Genomic DNA, 20,413 nt, shown 5'->3' on the forward strand with positions numbered 1-20,413 from the left:
CAAAGCTTAAGAGACACAAAGCATTGGAACAGAGCATTGAAAATCATTCTGTTTCTTTTCAATCAATGCAAAAGAGACATATTAATTTGGGTTTGTGTTTCTAAAATTTGGGTTTGTATTTGTTTTTCTAAACCTTAAACTGATGTGTTTGTGTTGGATTTGCGTTTCTAAACCTTAAACTGATATGTATTTGGGTTTCTCTTTCTTTTTTTGTGTTCTGTTTCTTTTTCATTTTTTATTTATGCAGCTTTCAATTTATATGGGTTGGTGTTAAGTTCTGTTGTGTGTTTGGGTTGGTGTTTCTAAACCATAAACTAATATGTATTTGTTTTTCTTTTTTGTGTTGTCAGGCGAGGATCTTGACATTGGTTTGTGGGGGCTGTTGACATTGGTTTGAGTCTTAACATTTTCTTTTTTATTTTTTTTTTCTTCAACCCGCATATCTTTCATGGGTCATTATTTTTGTTTTATTTTATTTTATTTCTATAACCCAATTTAAATTTTCACTCGTAATTCATGGACTATTTCTTCATCTCTATTGAAGACATGGTGAAGAAATTGAAAAGAAACAAAGGAAAGAGATAGTGCTCAGTTTTCTTAATTGTGCTGTGCATTCAAATGCTTGGCCACTATCATATCTTTATTTATTTTATGTGCTATTCAAATTGTGTTGATATATATATATATATTTTTTTTCAATAGGAATGCAAAAAACTATGTGAAAGACAGCAGAGGACTGATGGCTACTTCTTTCTACCGACAAATTGCTTCGATTGTTAATGGTATTTATTTATTATTTATTATTTAGTAAAATACGTAAAAGATCTCAGATTGTTTAGATTGAAAACATGCAAATAGTTTAGATTGAAAATAAATCAGAAATTTAATATTTAAATTTATGAAATTAAAAACTCAATAGTTTATTTTGTTACAAGTATTAAATTCTAAGTTTTTTTTTTGGGGGGGGGTAATTTTTCCTAAATTTTAATGATACCTAAAATTATTCAAACAAGATTGGCTTATGTGTGGTGGCAGCGTACGATGTTTCTAATATATTCATATTCCCCATGATTAATTAAATGCTGAGGATGTATTAAATTAATTAATTAATTGACATTATACGTAGAAATTATAACTACAAATCCCAACATTATTTACACCGAACATTATTTACATCGTGCCTTTAGGTACGAGCATACACTAGTCTATATAATAAAACAGGATTGTTTTTGAATTTGTCCTACACACATTTGTCCTACTAGGACATTTGGATGGCTTAGATCTATTCAAATTATAAAATAACGGCTGAGATATATTTTTCAAAAAATATCCTCCGTGTATATTTTCTATTTTCCCGCTTTTCTCTCTTACTTTTTCCTTTTCTCACCCATCCTTCCATGATCCCATGATCCCACCTTCCTCTCTCTTTTCTTTTTCTTTTTTTGTTTTCTCCCATTTTTATTTTCTCTCTATTTGTTTATTTTTTTGTTTTCTCCTTTTTGTTCACTTGTTTTTATTCATATTATATGAAAATATCTACGATCCCTGAATCAGGAGCTAGATTTTACTGTGTGCAGTGGAGATTAAATTAATGAATTTTATAGTCCACAAATTAAATAAATTTGAACAATTAATTATTATTGTTAAGGCACGGGCATACGCTAGTACATGTATATTATACAGTTAATTGTTTATGAATTCATTTTATAGAAAATCGACTAATAATCAATATTGAAATATAATCTTGATAAGTTATCGTTAAGATAGTAAAATAAAATAAAATAAAAAATTAGTCATGGAGCAATGTGGCAACCTAATGGTATGACACTTTCCTTCTTTTTAATGTTGTGAAAAAATAAACGGAATTTCATTTTGCCCCCCAAACTATCACGCGTTTTTCAGTTTGACTCACATTCTTCAATTTATTTCAATTTAGTACCTGAACTTTTAACAAATTGATCAATTTAATCCCTGCCGTCACATTCTGTTTACAATTGGGTGGAATATGATGACGTGGCACCAAAGTTCATTTAGAGTCATTTTACCCCCAAACTATACCTCAAAAATCAATTTGTCCTCCAAATATAAAAAAAAAAAAATTTAAATATTTAATAAATATTTTTTTATCTCAATAATGAAAAAATTAAATTTTAAATAATATATACTTTGCAAAAAAATAATAAAAAAATATAAAAGTCCTCATTTAGAATTATCTTAAGACTATGAAGCATGGATATTTCGACAAATATGTCGTACCCATACCGATTACTGAATTTTGAAAAAAATTTCCCACTCAATTTTGAAATTACTATTAGTCGATCAGTTCTATTGAAATTAATTTGGGTAATAAACTAGTTACAATTGCGTGCGCACATACACATAAAGTAATCAAGAAATTTTCGACTCAATAAGTTTCTCTAGGATCAACTCGAGATAATTTGAGACCTACAAGTATGGGTATGAGTATTGGTATTGGTATGATATGAGTATATCAGCATAGTAAAATCTTACAAAAGTAGGGTACGAGTACGGGTATGGTTTAATAGGTTTGTAAAACAATATTTATTTTTAATTTGAAATAATACAAAAAATGATTAAATGGTTTAATTTGTTAAATCCAACATACAATTGACATTTAATGCCAAAAGCATAGGTATAAAATCAATTATTCTTAACATTTTATCTTATTAATTATTTTAACCTTTTTATCTTTGTTGATTATTTTAGCTAAACTTTAACATCTCAAAAGGGTGAATTAAGGCAGAAGAATCACTTTAACAAAAGGACCTTTCTACATCCCCCTAATTTTTGGCCCCCTAATCCCCTTAATTTTCAAACCAAGGCAAAAAAAAAAAAAAAAAAATTTGCCCAAAACGACGTCGTTTTGAGCATTAGGGGGATTAGGGGGGGCTTTTTTAGGGAGACAAATCATTTTCCTTAACAAAATAATCATTAGTCCTAACTCGTGCCATTAGAGTAAGATGGGGTTTGGTAATTTATAATTAAGGTGTCGTTTCAAGGTTTTAAAAAGCGGTCGCAACCATTACATAATGTCATTACGTAATGGTTATGGTGATTACCACCACTCGTTAAGGCCAATATAGCGGTGTGACAAAAATTCACATGTGTAATGGCTGTTTCGGTCTTACGTAATGGTGGTAGCGGTACCGTAACGATCCGTTAGACACTGTTGCACCCTTTTATAATATTTTGAATAGCTTCTTCCCCCCTCCCCCCCCCTCCCGCCCCCCAAAAAAAAAATCTTACAAAAAAAGAACAAATACTCAAGTGATCCAAGTCCAAAGAAAAAAATCTTACATGAATTTTTTTTCTTTATAATTTTTTTTATTTATGAAAAAAAATTTATTTTATAATCTTTTTATTTAATAATTGTGAATATTTGTTATTCAGTTAGTTCAGGTATTGGTAAAAAATAATTTGTAGACATTTAAAATCAATTATTCTTAAAATCATTAACCATTGCAATAAAATGTAAAAAGCTCCTTTATAGTGATTTGAAAATATGAAATATATTGAATCATACTTAAAAATTAACAAAAATTGATCAAGATTTATTTTAAACCCCAATAAATGTGATTATGAAAAAAAAATGTGCATATCGATAAGTTTTCTTCAAATTGTGCACACAAAAAAATCACGATTCCGGTTACCGCGACCGTTATAGTATGGTCTTTACACCCCGCAACCGCTACCGCATCATTGTAACCGCTTTTTAAAACCTTGTGTGATTTGGTAATCATTAGCATTGATATTAAAGTGCGGCTAGGTAATATTTATAATTTATAAAAAAATATTAAACATGTTTTTATTTGTTTGAATAAAAACAAAAATTGAAAATATGTTTTGTATAAAAGTATTTTAAAGTTTCATTTTGGAAAAAAAAAAATGAAAATGAGTGGTTGATGAAAGTGTTAGAGGTGCTAGCGAGAGATGGTTGCCGGATATGTGAAGTGATGGTTGAAAGTAGTTGTCAATTGCCAAAATGGTCAAAAATGGTGATAAGTCAGTCGCCTAAGGTGGTATCCAAAGGTGATTACCACTTGTAGAAGTTGGTTGGGGTCGACAAGAGGTAAGCTAACAGATGAAGTCATCGATAATGGGTGGCGATGAACAACGGATGGTCATTAGAAAGCGTGAGAAAACAGAGGAAAAAAAGAAAATTAATAACAATAGTAAACGGAAAAAGAATATATTAAACAGGTGTAGACTAATTTTTTTGTGTTTTATGAAATTTGAAAACAAAATTAGAAATCAAATGAATTTTTTTTAATAGTTTCTAATAATTCAATTAATATAAAAGCCTTTGAATTTTCTCTTTTTGAATTAAACTGATAGAAAAATAGATTGCTTGATTGATTCTATACAATATAATAATTGTGCAGAAACTAAACAAGTCCTCAATGGATTCCATTACCAATCTACTGCTCTCATCTTTTCTCTGTTCCATCTTAGTAGTCTCCACCACTGCAGTGAACAGAATATCCACAACTCAATCCATTAAAGATGGTGACACAATAGTCTCCATTGGAGGGAGCTTCGCGCTCGGGTTTTTCAGCCCTGGAAGTTCCAAAAAGCGATACATTGGTATATGGTACAACAAGATATCTAATGATTCCAGGACTGTTGTATGGGTTGCCAACAGAGAAACTCCGGTCACCGATTCGTCGGGCGTGTTAATGGTTACCCAACAAGGCGTTCTCGTCCTCCTCAATAGTACGGAAAGTATTATTTTGTCTTCCAATTTGACAAAACCGGGAAAAACCCCAGTTGCAGAGCTCCTAGATTCAGGGAATTTTGTTCTGAGAAATGCTGATGATGATAACCCGCAGAATTATTTATGGCAGAGTTTTGACCATCCAACTGACACGTTTTTACCTGGTATGAAGTTTGGAATCAACTACAAAACTGGGCTTGATATGATCCTGCGGTCGTGGCAGAGCAGTGATGATCCCGCTCAAGGAGATTATACATACAGTATGGATTCTCATGGATTTCCACAGTATTTTATCCGGAAGGACACTGTGAAGGTGTTTCGATCAGGGCCGTGGAATGGTGTCCGGTTCAGTGGAATGCCTACTATATCTTCAAACCCCATTTACAATTTCACTTTTGTGATGAATCAGAATGAGACTTATTTCAATTACAATCTTCTCGATAGCTCTGTTGTCTCAAGAATGGTGCTTAATCAGGATGGTGTTCAAAGGCGCATGACGTGGAAAGAAGGATCATCCACCAGTTGGATTGAACACTTGACTACAGAGATGACAAATTGCGATACTTTCGCATTTTGCGGTCCTTATGGTCTCTGTACTGTTAGTAACTCCCCAGATTGCGGTTGTTTGCAACTATTTGAACCGAAATTTCCTAAAGATTGGGGTACAGATTGGTCAAATGGGTGTGTTCGAAGAACACCCTTGAATTGCAGTGGTGTTAATGGAGATAAGTTTTGGAAGTACTCCGGTGTTAAAGTGCCAGATACAGAAAATTCATGGTTCAGTGTGAGCATGACCCTTAAGGAATGTGAGACCATGTGTTTGAAGAATTGCTCGTGTATGGCTTATGCGAATTTGGATGTAAGTGGAGAGGGAAGTGGGTGTTTGCTTTGGTTTGATGAACTTGTTGACATCAGAGTCATTAAAAATGGCCAAGATCTTTATGTAAGAATGGATGCCTCTGAATTTGGTAAGAATTTCTTACCCCTTAAGAGCTTTGATGCCATAAAATTTTTAGCCCTCTTCATATTTAGTCTTCCAAACATACTAGGTCTCATTGAATCTGGATATGCATGATCAAATTCAATATCTTGCTCATTCTTGATCACATATCATACTATGTAACCTGTGCTTTTCTTAGTTTTCTATACTCATCTAACACTACACATAATGCAAATAATCACTGCTGATGGTAATATATGCATATTAATTTCCGCAAAGAATCTTGATATATGAATTCTCATGTCTGAATTTGGTTTCAAATTAACAAAAAGAGAGAGTCACAATTAGTTTGCATCTTCTTTATTGATCATAAATTTCATTTGAGTAGATAAATTGGGATGAATTCACCATAAATCCCTTATAACCGACCTGGAATTTCTTAGTTTCCCCAAATTTTAATGATTTTAACTAAATTGTTTCGGTATTAGGTCAAGCTGGCCACAATTGGAACAAGGCAAAGACGATCATAGTCATCTTAGTAGTCTCAACAGCAACACTTATACTTGGCCTGGCCATTTCATTGTACATTTGGAAGGAGTGGCAGAAGAGAGAAGGTAATAACAATTAGTCAATAATGCTTCAATATCTCACCTCTGTAGTTGTTCTAGCACGTACGTATACTTTTTTTGAACAAATTGTTTCATTTAAATGTTCTCGACACCCCCTTTCTGCAGGAAAAACAATAGGTCATCCTGAACAAGGTTACTACAAAGAATCCAAGAGTGAAGATATAGAATTACCATTATTTCACATGGTTACAATCACTAAAGCTACGGATAACTTTGCAATCGACAATAAGCTTGGAGAGGGCGGATTTGGACCCGTTTACAAGGTAACAATACAGATACACTAACAAGAGTTTTCAGTGTCCGAACTCGTTTAAACAAACAAAAATGCCATATAATTTTTCAGGGTATGTTGGAAGGGGGACAAGAAATAGCTGTGAAGTTGCTATCAAAGGATTCCAAACAAGGAGTCGATGAGTTCAAGAATGAAGTTATCTGCATTGCCAAGCTTCAACATCGAAATCTTGTAAAGCTTCTAGGGTATTGCATTCAAGGAGAAGAAAGGATGTTAATATATGAGTTCATGCCCAACAATAACTTGGACTCCTTTATTTTCGGTATGGCTTTCTTATACATACTTGAGAAGTTAACTACTAGCTAGAAGCTTGGTTTAACTTGGGTGAAAAATTGAACAGATCAATCACAGAAGATGCTACTAGATTGGCCTAAGCGCTTTCACATCATCAATGGAATTGCTCGGGGGCTTCTTTATCTTCATCAAGATTCCAGACTAAGAATTATCCATAGAGATTTGAAAGGAAGCAATATTCTACTAGATCATGAGATGAACCCAAAAATATCAGACTTTGGCTTAGCCAGGATCTTTGAAGCAAACGAGACACAAGCAAATACGAGAAGAGTGGTTGGAACATAGTAAGAATCTTCAAACCAATTCAAATTTTTTCTCTCTCAACTATATAAATTGATTTATTTATTCATTTTTTTCCTGTAGTGGCTACATGTCTCCCGAATATGCAATTGAAGGACTCTTCTCAGTAAAATCCGATGTATTTAGCTTTGGCGTTTTGGTGTTAGAAATAGTGAGTGGGAACAGAAACAGGGGATTCTATCACCAAGACCACCACCTTAACCTTCTTGGGCATGTACGCATAGAGTTGAATAATATAATCTTACAAAAGAAAGTTACAGAATGATGTAGCAATGATATCTCTAAAGCTAATTTAGAGCCATTTCAAAGGCTCAATTTAGCAACATCATTCTGTATAAAAATTAAAACAATCGCTTAAAAGTGTTTCTAACTGTTCAGGCATGGAGATTATACAAGGAAGACAGAACCAGAGAATTGATTGATGAACCAATACAAGACTCATGCAATCTACCTGAAGTGTTGCGTTCGATTCATGTTGGTTTATTGTGTGTGCAACAACGGCCAGAGGATAGACCTAACATGGCAAGTGTGGTTTTGATGTTGGGCGGAGAGGGTGCACTGACTCACCCCAAACAACCTGGTTTTTTCACTGAAAGGAATCTGCTCGAAGCAGAGTCAACAGGAAGCAACTTTGAACAATGTTCAGCCAACACGGTCAGCACAACAGTGATAGAGGCACGATAGAAGACAATTCCTACTGATATTTTAATTGTTATGGTCAAAAACTTTTGAGTCTGTTTAGCTAACGAACACAATGTGAAAGGAATGTTTGTTTTTGGAAGTTTTTCATATAGCATATATATTTTAAGGTTTTTGTCTTCTATATATATAGGTGTTACAATCATTGTAAAGATATCAGAGTTAATACATATAATATGTTGTGTTCTTCCATAAAACTTACAGGATATCTATAGCCTTTGAATGGTGTTTCACATATGTATCTAAATATAAAAAATGTGAAATCATATCTCTTAATCCCTACAAATATTGCATATGACATTGTAATGTGTATGGACTAAGCAAACTAAGAAATAAAAATGCTAAAATGAAGTTCCATTTCACATGTACAAGTAGGCAAACAAGAACTAGTTATGAAACAAAGAGTAATGCTATGCAAAGATAAAAATTATATAGAATGATGTGAAAAAATTGTCTACAGAAAAGAGTGCACATGTTGTCAATATGTATATTTTGATACTTTGTGTGCGTGTAAACTTGTAACCCGAAACAATGATTAAGGTTTTACCTTAATCATTGTATAATTTCTATCGACCACTTAACAGAGTAACAGTGATTTCATTGCCCGTAGTTGTTGCTTCCTTGCTTGGCAAATAACCAGGCTCAACAACATTTCTTGTGGTGAAGAAACCAGGCTGTTTGGCCCAAGGCAATGCAACTTCACTATCCAACATCATAACCACAGATGACATGCTTGGCCTATCCGCTAGACATTCTTGCACACATAAAAGACCCACATGGATTGATTGCAACATTTCAGTTTGGTAGCATGATTCCCATAAAGCCTCATCAATCAATTCCAATGGCTTTTCTTCTTTATAGAGATTCCATGCTTGACAATCCACTACAATATTAGCAATATAAGGGAGGTATCAGAACCTCTCTCCCAAATCCGACTATTCCTTTGTCTCAAAATACTCAGTTACGAGAGTTTTGAAATGACGGGACAAAAAACTTTGAAGATAGAAGATCCTCAAACCTTATTGGAACACATGCATATAATATAAGAATACTTCAAATTTGGTACACTTACATGGCCAAGTAGGTTGAGGCAGTGCCCTGAATGATAGAAACCTTTGTTTTTCTTCCCACTCACAATCTCCAGCACCAAAACACCAAAGCTGAAGACATCTGATTTTACTGAAAATAACCCATCTATTGCATACTCTGGAGATATGTACCCATTGCAACAACGCACAAGATGAAAAACTAGATTTTAAAGCAACAATATAAGTGAATTACACAAAACATACTATAGAGATTCTTACTATGTTCTAATCACTCTATTTGTATTTGCTTTTGTCTCATTTCCTCCAAAACTTCTAGCTATTCCAAAATTTGATATTTTTGGGTCCATGTCAATATCTAGCAAAATATTGCTAGCTTTGAGATCTCTATGCATAATTCTTAGCCTAGAATCTTGATGAAGAAAAAAAAGCCCCCGTGCAATCCCATTGATAATGTGGAAGCGCTTCAACCAATCCAGTAATGTGCTTTGGCTTTGATCTATCCAAATTTTTTGTCTGATTTAGTCCACACTCCTACTAATCCGATGGATGAATTTAACAAGATTCCTCAATGGAAAAATCCCAAATTTTGGAAGACCAAGTTCATGCAAATGCACATGTAATAAAAACCACATATAATTTCGTTCCCATTATCAAATAAAGTAAAAGGTTTATATGAAACTAAAAACAAACAAAAAAAAAAGTATAGGAAAAAAGAAAGAAAGAACAACCACTAGTTGTGGTCTCAAAGTGGAATAGTTACGGTATATATAGTATTATAGTTTTGAAGAGAGCAAAGCAAATATAAAATAGTCCAGGCTTTTGTCGGGCATGTATTCATATATTAACATCGTTTATTCTCCTTGAATGCAACATCCTAGAAGTTTCACGAGATTTTGGTGCTGAAGTTTGGCAGTACAAATAACTTCATTCTTGAACTCATCCAGTCCTTGGCTAGAATTCTTTGAGAGCCATGTCACAGCTATTTCTTGTCCTCCTTCCAGTATACCCTGGGAATTACCATTATAATTGATAGAATGATCTTCTGCTAGAATTAGCTTAAAAGCAAAAAAAATTATTTATTTATTTATTTTGGTTGCCATTCTTATTAACTATAGCTTTACTTACTGTTTTTATGTTGCTTTGGCTGCCATTGTTCCAACAAGTGCAATTATGACCAGTGATTTATGTTACAACTACTTAAAGACAAAATTATAAAAGATGCATCAAACCAAATGTCTTCTTTGAAAAGATGGATCAAATGTCTTCTTTGAAGTTCCATGTAGAGAAAAGATGCATCAAGCCAAATGTCTTCTTTGAAAGCTAAAATAAAAATACAAAATTCTCAAAAACAGGCATATTTGTAAAAATTTTAGCTTCGGAATAATGGGGTTTTTATTGAAAGATCTTACGGAACAGTAAGTTTAGGAACACAATTTTTTTTCTTCTAAAAGTGGGGGCCCAAACACCAAGATGAATGCAGTGCTTCAGTTTGTAGAACTACATTCTATGCACTTTTTTGTGGAAAAATTTATGTAGCATTACTATTTATGAAAAAGTAGTGATAAAAAAAGTTGAATGGTTTTATGACTTCTGGATAGGCTCCATGAGATTGGGCATTAATCACATTCCTATAGACTACATAAGAGTGTCTTTACATTGTTACCTTGTAAATAGCTCCAAATCCACCCTCTCCAAGCTTATTGTTGATTGAAAAATTATTTGTGGAATCAGCTATTACAGTTAAGTCGAACAATGGTAACTCTAGATCTTCCTTTTGGGTTTTGTCAGTGTAACCTTGTTCAGACTTGTGCATTAGAATTCCTACAAAGCGGGGACAAAATGGATATCAATATGACAAGTAGTTCCAAAAATGTAACATGCCAATACATAGTTTAACAAAGAATGACACGTATGGATATATACCTTCTCTGTTCAGCTGTGAATTATTCCTTTTCCATTTCCTGAGATACACGATTAGGCTTATACCCAGCAGAAAGAGTCCAATTAACAATGCCAAGGTCACTGCCACTATCTCTCTTTTCTTGCTATGGACTGTTGAATCCTCCTTCCGTTTAACAGAAATGGTGAATTGATTAGTTAGATAATACAATCATGAAAGCACAAACTTAAAAGGATTGCTTTAGATTTCAAACCCTTGATCACCCTCCTATGTATTGAAACTGTTATGGCAAAAGGGATGAATAAAGCTAAACAAAACAAACACAACCATGCGAGAATTTACAAGCTTACACGGCAAAACCAGAATTGTGACTTGGGGCAGAACTAGAAGAAAGTATTTCCACCAATCAGCGCGACTCAAGATAATTTGAGGTCTAAGGGGACAATTTTAAATGAGGTCTTTACAATTTTCAATATTGTTTTCTTTATTTTTTATTTAAAATTTATTCTCTCTTTTTAAGATGGAAAAATAACTAATAATCAAAACTTATATTCAAATTTCATTATATATTATTTTCACTTGATAATATAGCTAATTCACTTAATCTTTCTTGTGACAGAAAATTTTGGGTAGAATTTTATCATTTTTAATGTTAAAATTGCTATTAGCAAATTTTTCTATAATTTTATATAAGATAGACATAAAGTTATAAAAATAGTATTAGTAAAATATCTCAACAATATAAGTTCAGCTGTTTGATGATGATACGGTTTTGACAATTTATTTTGAGACTTAAAGTTGACCAAAAAGCTTTGGTACATGGACTGGGATATGAGTGTCAAGCGCGGGTGTGTATCCAAGCGTCAGACCTTCATAAATTTAAATCTTAGGATCTTAGGGTACGTATCCAAAATTGGATACGGATACGGGGACACGTCATATGCACATATATATTGCATATTATATAATATTTTAGATAAGATATTTTACATTATGTAGATATATATTAGAAATTAAATAGGATTAAAAAAAATATGAAATTTCTATATCAAATTCATGTGAGAGCCTAAAAATATTACTTTACTAACAAATATGAGTTTCTTGTTCTTCATGTATTGTCACAAATTAAAGGATGTAAGTGTCTAAATTGGGTACATATCCCACACCCTTACCCATGTCATATCCGGTGGACACGAGTACTGTGAGGGAAATAGAAGAGTCCGTGTAACACAGCCAAAAAGAGAGTTATGTAGTAGAAAGAAAGTGTAGGTGTTGATAAAAGTGAAGATGGCTTATTGGACTTTTTTATCGCTATTCTTGTATTGATAAATAAATCTGGTAGTCGAGTTTTTTTAAAACCAATGCAATTTTTTATTTTTATTTTTTTTAAAGTTAACTAGCTTAGTTGATTTTTAGCCTTCCTTTTTAAACCATGGTCTTCGGTAAAATAAAAGACAAAGGTTGTGTTTGGATCAAGAATTTGACAAAAGATTTGTAGAGAGAAAGTAAAAAGATAGGGAAAAATAAATGAAATATAAACTAAATTTTTTACTTTCCCTTTTCTTTTTCTTCATCTCCATAAATCTCCTTCAAATCCTTGATCCAAACACAACCTTAAGTGGAGGTCACTTTAAGGGACTAAGTTTTTTTGAAAAAATATAAATATTGAAAAATCTAAAAGTCCCCGAGATATTGATTTGTGATTATGTATCAATTGTAAACAAAAAATAACAATTACAATCAAACAATCAAAGACAAATCGACACAATAATTTAATGTGGAAAAACCACAATTGGAGTGCCTCCAATTGTGATTTTAAAAAAAAAAACATGGGCCAAAGCCACAAGTGTACTCTCAATTACCTAGCGATTCTACGCCCAAATTAAAGCGACCCCAATGTGCCTTTTCCACCACCGTCTTCACCTCGAAATTGTCTTGCACAACGTTGAATCCACAACGATGATGTTGAATCCACGACGATGAGCCACTCCGAAATCCACCAAAGCTTTAGGCTCAAGTTCTACGGAATCCACCAAAGAACAACTCTTTCTTTTGTGTATAAACGAAAACAAACAACCCCTTGATAATGTTAATATGAAATTCATGGATCCATTGATCACTCTTAAATCATCAAGGAAACACTCAGAAAGCACCCTCCAATATAAAACACTGTGTATCTTGTTTCTCTCTGAAAATCTGGACAGCTCAAACCCTAGAAACAACGAACAACGCACTTTATAGAAAACAGAATCACGCAGACCGCTCGAGCGTACATTTCACCGCTCGACATTATGACTAAAGGCGGTGCGAACCATATAAACTAATCACTCGAGCGCAACTTTCACCGCTTGAGCAGTAAAACTTTCCTCCCAAAAGATCAGGCACTCTGCAAAAATACTGGACGATCTGTTTCTTCGCTCAAGTGCACAAATGACCGCTTAAGCGATCAAATAACTTTGACCGTATTTTTGCTTTTTGCTCGGAGGGCGCTGCCCCTTAACCCAGCTGTGGCGCTGCCCCGGACCCACCATGGGGCACTACCCAACATAGTTAGTGAAGTGGCAAACATGAAAGAATCAAGATCACAAACTCCTCCGCAAGGCACAATTCGGGTTGGATTTGCATCTAAAAACTCATAGCTTCACTGAAATAAAAGATCGAATAAAATTACAACTGAAAGGAGTTTTGTCAAACGGGATTGCCAATAACAAAAACTTAACAATCTCACCCTTTGGCAATTCCGTGACAAAACACACGTAACAAATAAAATCCTCATCACCCCAACCCATTATAGCCAACAAAAACGAACTTCTTTCTCTAGGTCATGATCTGCAAAACAGCTATTAGTGCTACAAGATTATCTCGATGCATGAGATGGAAGTATGAATGGATGAAAATCCTAAGAAACATGCAAAAACTGTCAAAAAAAATTTCCTCAAAATTCTTTCCCATTTTGTCATGAATTGTCAAAGGAAGCTCAATCAACTAAAGCAAGAGCATAAACCACACAAGCAGGGACAAAATGATGTAAAAATTAATAGCATACGAGAAGTAAGCAATAAATAAGTAGTGGATAGCAACATACAAACCAACTAATGTCAATCTTCCTCACCAAACCAATCAATGTACGTTTATGCGAAAAAACCCTTACAATGATTAACCAAACTCCCCCTCACTAAAAGTAACCACAAGCACTGAAAACAATGAACAAAAAAAATAAATAATATGGTGGAGCAAGCAAGGAATTTCAGAATAGTACCTTAAAACACACAATAATATCCAAGAAACACAATTACTTAAAAACACCATGTGCACAGCCTCTAGAAGATTCCTTATGAAAGAATGTGATGCAACATGTGAAAAGCATAGATCCCATGATAAAAGTGTGTGTATGTGGCTCTTAGAGTTCGACAAACACTTGATTCAAATCCTAGTAGTGATCTGATGACTGGACATCTGGCAAGAGAATCTAAACCCAACTTAGGAAAGTCAAACTACTAGGAATCAAGGGGTATTTGTTGAGTAAATACGGAGGCTCCCCCTTAATCAATGAATCATAAATTTTTTTTTTTTTAATTTTTAATTTTCGTTCTTTCTTTTGAGCACTCATTGGCGGCTGTCACGCTCAAGAGTATAGAAACCTAACTAGAGAAGCATGGACACAATAAGGATAGCCTAGTTGGTGACTCTAAGGTAGCCTTTTCCTCATGCCTTGACTGCATAGAACTAAGGGGAAAGCCATGGAGATGCAAAAATATGGAAGGAGGTTAAGAGACTCAACATCACCCATGATGTGCTAATTCCTCTAGAAATGCAAAAAAACACAATGCTAGAAGCCTATAGAGAAAATTGATCACTAAGGCAGAAGAGTCCGATATTTGCTAATCCAAGAGTGTGTACAGAATTAGACATACTAATCAAAGTACACACACTCGGAAATGAGTAATGACCACAAAAAGCACACATATATTAACATTTAATGGATATTCTCATCAATTCCAATATGCACCAAGAACCTCTCAAAAATTTCAAACTTGCAAAACCATACTAAGAAAATCTTTTTGGATTTTTTTTTTAATTATATATATATAAAAACAAGGCAAGACAAAAAACGAACAAGCACACACTAAACGACCCAAAAAGAAAAAACACATAGCAACCCAAAAAAAAGAGAGAAAAAACAAAAACGAATAAACAAATTAACACAAGTCAAGTTTTCTCACCCAAACCACTTTAGTATGAACAGAGTTGTGAGAATTGCGGTTCTTGGGTAGTGTCTTGACGTTGTGGTTCCCCTTCCCTTCAATGGGAACCTGTCTTGACTTGGTTTCCAACTTCATATTCCTAGGTCTCGCCAAACAACCTCTATTCATGTTCGGTCTCAAACAAATCAAAATAGTGAGGTCCAATATGACCGTTAACTTTATTACGACCAATGAAGTATCTCTTACCCCACGAGATGTTGGAATTTCTTCCATTTCCATGAGACACCCTCACATGCAACTCATAACAATGAGGGCGAATATAACCATACATACCACAATGATGACAAATAAAAACAGGGTGTACCTTCTTTTCTTTGGCCTTACCAACTCTAGGAAGATTGATAAATCCATCTTCGTGTTCAATTTTGTGTTACCCATTTCCTTGAGTTCTTGTATCATGAGATGTAGATACACTCTATTTTTGCTCTTTGTCACCACAAAAGCCAATGCCAATCTTGTCACAACACATTTGTTGAGACCCAATGATGTTGTCCAAAGTCTTTGATCCTTTGTTCCAAAGTCCAATGGTAACCATAGCACACTTGAGCTCTTCTTTTTTCTTGATGACTAGCTCTTCCAAGGCAACTTGAGACATCTCGAGAGTTTCAATCTTTTCTTCATATGTTGCATAGATTTGTTGTAGCTCATTCCTCTCTGTCTCAGAAGTCAAAAAGTTTGCACAAAGAGCTTGTCAATCACTAGAAATCTTGATGAAATCATTCCTAGCCTTGGAAATCTCCTTCTTTAATTAGACATTCTCACTTTCATAGGCTTTGAGTTTGATAGTGAGTTTGTCATTCAATTTAGATAAGTTAAGATATTTCTCATACAACTTTTCATAAGCTTGCTGATGCTCTTCCTCATCACTCCCCTAGGATTCATCATCAGTGATATTCTCAACCGGCCTCTTCAGATACTCCATTTGTCCTTCAATTCCGGAAACAGCCATGAAAGCAAGAAATTGTTCACTCCCCTCTTTGCCTTAAGTCTCGTTGTCACTTTCATCGTTATCAGACTCTGATTCATCATCCCAAGTAATAGCGAAAGCTTTCTTCTTCCTTAATCAACTAGGGCATTCTTGAGAAAAGTGGCCAAATCCTTGGCACTCATAGCATTGGACTCTTTCAAAGTTCCTTTGTATCTTTCCTTTCTTCTTCTTGGTTGTAGACTCAATTTTGAGTTTATTCTTTGCCTTTGGATTTATGAGTTGATTCCAAAAGATTCGGCTTCTTTTTCATAAAAGACTTTTTAAATTGTTTTACAAAAGCATTCGTAATCTTGGAATCAATCTCACAATCTTCATCAGAATCCTTTCCATCTCTATGAACACTACTAAAAGTAATATCAGCTTTTTTGTTTCTTTTTGAAATTCATATATACCTCATAAGTTTGGAGATTTCCAACCAAATGATCCAGCTGAGGTTGTCAACATCTTCAGCCTCCTCAATAGCCGTAACTTTTGGTTGGAAACGATCGGGCAAGGACCTCAAAATTTTTCCCACAATCTTGGATTCAAGTATTTTTTTCACCTAAATTGAAGCTGGAATTTACAATGTCACTCAACTTCGCATAAAATTCATCAAATGTCTCATTATTTTTCATTGAAAGGTTTTCGAAACTATACGTGAGCCTTTGAAATTTTGAGCGTTTAACAAAAGGAGTGCCCTCATGAATAGTTTGTAAGACATCCCAAGCCTCTTTTGTGACTTCACAATTGTAAATATAACTAAACTCGTCTGGTGTGACTGCGCAAAAGAGAGAATTGATAGCTTTACTATTCCAGCTACTATTTTGATAATCAGTTGTGTCTCACTTATCAATTGGTTTGGGGAAAGCTACCTCATCAATGGTAATCGTCGGTTCGGTCCACCCACACATGACGAATTTCCAAACTTTTCCATCAATAGATTTTAAAAATGCTCTCATCCCAGCTTTCCAAAATGAATAATTAGATCTGTCAAGTAGAGGTGATCGAACCATAGAAGTCCCCTTACGAATTGAATCCATTATCACAAATCAAACAACAAGATATCGCTCCAATAGTTTTGAAAAAATAAAAATAGAGCAACCTACTTTGATACCAATTGAAAAGTCTAAAAATTCCCGAGATATTGATTTGTGATTATGTATCAATTGTAAACAGTAAATAACAATCTCAATCAAACAATCAATGACAAATCGGCCCAACGATTTAACGTAGAAAAACCACAATTGAAGCACCTCCAATTGTGATAAAATAAAATAAATAAAAAAACCATGGGCCAAAGCCACAAAACAATCCACTAAGAAGACAAAAATGAATTACGCAAGTGTACTCTCAATTACCTAGCGAATCTACGCCCAAATTGAACCAACCCAATGTGCCTCTTCCACCACCGTCTTCACCACGGAATTGTCTTGCTTAACGTTGAATCCACCACGATGATGTTGAATCCACCATGATGAGCCACTCCGGAATTCACCAAAGTTTCAGGCTCAAGTTCCACGGAATCCACCAAAGAACAACTCCATCGTTTGTGTATAAACAAAAACAAACAAACCCTTCATGATGTTGATATGAAATTCACGGATCCATTGATCACTCTTAAATCATCAAGGAAACACTCTAAAAGCACCCTCCAATATAAAACACTTTGTATCTTGTTTCTCTTTGAAAATATGGATGACTTAAAACGTAGAAACAACAAACAACGCACTTTATAGAAAATAGAATCGTGCAAACCGCTCAACCACACATTTCACCTCTTGAGCGGTGTGACTAAAGGTGGTGCGAAACATATAGGCTAACTGCTTGACTGCAACTTTCACCGCTTGAGTGGTAAAACTTTCTTCCCAGAAGTTCAGGTGCTCTGCAAAAATACTGGATGATCTGTTTCTTCGCTCGAGTGCACAAATGACCACTCAAGCGGTCAAATAACTTTGACTATATTCTTGCTTTTTGCTTCAGGGGCGCTACCCCTCGATCCCACCATGGGGCGCTGCCCGACATAGTTAGTGAAGTGGCAGACATGAAGGAATCAAGATCACAAACTCCTCTACAAGGCACAATTCAGGTTGAATTCGCATCTAAAAACTCATAGCCTCACTGAAATAAAAGATCGAATAAAATTACAACTGAAAAGAATTTTGTCAAATGGGATTGCCAATTACAAAAACTTAACAAATATATTATTTTATTTTTTAAATAGGGGATGCCATGCCCCTCTCATGTCCCTACACAATTATGCTGCCAAGCCTACATCCATGGCGAAGAATGATGCAGTTTCACTTTGAGTATAGAGATCGAATATCATCATAACTCTAGAACTCTAAAATAACACAATATAAAAAAAATCCAAACGATAATAAATCAAGGTCAAAATTGGCTCAAATACAAATACAAATACAAATATAACCTACTGTGGTGGGCATGTGGGTTTAGATGGGTAATATGTATTAGCCAGATTGAATTCCTTCAGCAAAAATCAACATTCAAGATGAAACCAAAATGAACTCTCCTTTTGCTAAACTGTAGTTAAATGTAGAAAAGTAATATAGTGAGGAATTTTTAAAGGACGAAATGTAAAGGTTCAGTATAGTTAACTACATGGTTCTTACAGAGGTATAATCGAATCAATCTATGTTCACTAATCTATATGTTTTGTGTTTGGTATGAATTCTTATCTAACTCAAAGGAAGCCATTCTTATGTAAATGTCTTGCACATTTGCATTTAACTCTTTCATATCAATCAACTCATCAAACCAAAGTAAGCAGCCACTTCCACCTCTTCTTATGTCCAAATTTACGTAAGCTATACAAGAGCAGTTTTTCAAGCATACCATCTCACATTCCCAGAGTGTCTTGTTCCTATCAAACCAGGAGTTCCGTATGTGTGGCACTTTATACCCCGAATACTTGAGAAATCCATCTCCATTATGGCAATCCAATGGTGTCCTCCAAACACACCCTTTAGACCAATCTCCATTTCCCCATTCCGTTTGGTTCTGGGGCACAAATTTACTCAAATAACCACAGCCAGTGAGTTTCCAAAGTTACAATTACCGTTCGGACCGCACAGTTTATACTTATCATAGTTATCGGTTAGTCTAGTCAAGTAAAGGACCCATTCCTGTGTTCGATTAATCCATGTCCAGCGCTCGACAACACCGTTATGACTTAGAACATACCTTGAAACAACTGAGCTAATGAGTTCATAATGATAATATACATCCTCTTTAGTGTAAACCACTTCATATCTGTAGATTGTATTAGGTTTAAGGTTTGGTCTCTCGCTAAATCTAATACCATTCCATGGTCTAGTTTGGAATAGTTCCACAAAACCCTTAGCATATTTTGTGGGTATCCTTGAGGATCACACTAGAATGTAAACTCATCTTGAGATGGATCATCGCTGCTCTTCCAGGAGGAAAGGTGGCGCTGTAGACCCGTTACAAAGTTCTTTCCAAGCTTCATGCCCAGTAAAAGAGTATCACATGGATAATCAAAGCTTTGCGACAGAAAATGTCCAAACTTATCGTTGGCATCTTGCGCAACAAGATTTCCAAACTTCATCAGTTGTGTAATAGGGTCTCGTGTAGATCCTATCCGTTAGAAATTGGGCGCCCATGTGGCATGACCCTTTGAACCTTTTGAACCTTTTGAACCTTATCCAAGTAAGTTTTGAATTCAAATTCAAAACTTACTTGGATAACCACTCAGGATATCCATATCTATCATATCAACTGATATGGATAGATGAGATATTATCCTATATATCTGATATGATATGGGATATGGGTGATTAAGAGAAAAACAACGTATGTCGTATGTTTTTCTCATATATTGACTCTCTCCCAAAATACAACGATCAAGAGCCATTTTGCACTATGACTTGTGTGGGTGATATTCATTCTGTAATATCACTCCATTGCTGGGTTGATTGATCAGATTCTGGAAGCACGTGATTTACCCACGAGATCCTTTAATTCAGACTCTGCAGAAAAAGGTATGACCATAATTTTTCATCCGCTACGTTTATACTTTGTTTTACATTGGTATCAGAGCATGAATGGGTATTTTCGTATTTTCTCAAATCATGTGTATATTATATATATATATATATATATGTACACATTATATACATGAATGTTTATAAAGGAGGAAAATTTCAACTCCCATTAGATTGGGAGTGTGGTACACCTCATTTTTATGTTCATTAAATGTGATTTTTGATGCCATAAATGTTTTTGTTGTGAAAAATGGAGTTCGGGAGTACCGAAATTGGACCAGAAAACACCCTGGAAAGCGGCGGGTGTGCCTCACGCTCCAA

At 34.6% G+C, this 20,413-nt stretch overlaps 1 protein-coding gene and 1 pseudogene across 2 annotated transcripts; one reads left to right on the forward strand and one right to left on the reverse strand.

The window, feature by feature from the left end:
• Window positions 1-4,329: 4,329 nt before the first annotated feature.
• On the forward strand, window positions 4,330-8,086 carry LOC114269585 (G-type lectin S-receptor-like serine/threonine-protein kinase At4g27290). 2 transcript variants are annotated; one of them, XM_028210912.2, is made up of 7 exons: window positions 4,330-5,703; window positions 6,164-6,289; window positions 6,410-6,567; window positions 6,648-6,858; window positions 6,937-7,174; window positions 7,254-7,404; window positions 7,569-8,086. In XM_028210912.2, the coding sequence occupies exons 1-7, from the start codon at window positions 4,422-4,424 to the stop codon at window positions 7,872-7,874; spliced, it is 2,472 nt and encodes an 823-aa protein (XP_028066713.2). In that variant the 5' UTR covers window positions 4,330-4,421; the 3' UTR covers window positions 7,875-8,086. The 2 variants fall into 2 exon arrangements, with proteins under 2 accessions (XP_028066713.2, XP_082754905.1); XM_082898779.1 differs by having other exon boundaries at window positions 4,330-5,702; window positions 6,157-6,289.
• A 363-nt stretch (window positions 8,087-8,449) lies between these two features.
• Window positions 8,450-20,099, reverse strand: LOC145803625 (G-type lectin S-receptor-like serine/threonine-protein kinase At4g27290; annotated as a pseudogene).
• Window positions 20,100-20,413: the final 314 nt, after the last annotated feature.

Source organism: Camellia sinensis, chromosome 12, assembly GCF_055761805.1.
Source record: "Camellia sinensis isolate YWXY chromosome 12, ASM5576180v1, whole genome shotgun sequence".
Classification (NCBI taxonomy): domain Eukaryota; kingdom Viridiplantae; phylum Streptophyta; class Magnoliopsida; order Ericales; family Theaceae; genus Camellia; species Camellia sinensis.

Coding starts and splice junctions, on each gene's coding strand:
- LOC114269585 (XM_082898779.1), top strand. CDS start 4,422: ATGGATTCCATTACCAATCTACTGCTCTCATCTTTTCTCTGTTCCATC. Junction 6,859..6,936: donor CTTGGACTCCTTTATTTTCG/GTATGGCTTTCT, acceptor AAAATTGAACAG/ATCAATCACAGAAGATGCTA. Junction 7,175..7,253: donor AGAAGAGTGGTTGGAACATA/GTAAGAATCTTC, acceptor TTTTTCCTGTAG/TGGCTACATGTCTCCCGAAT.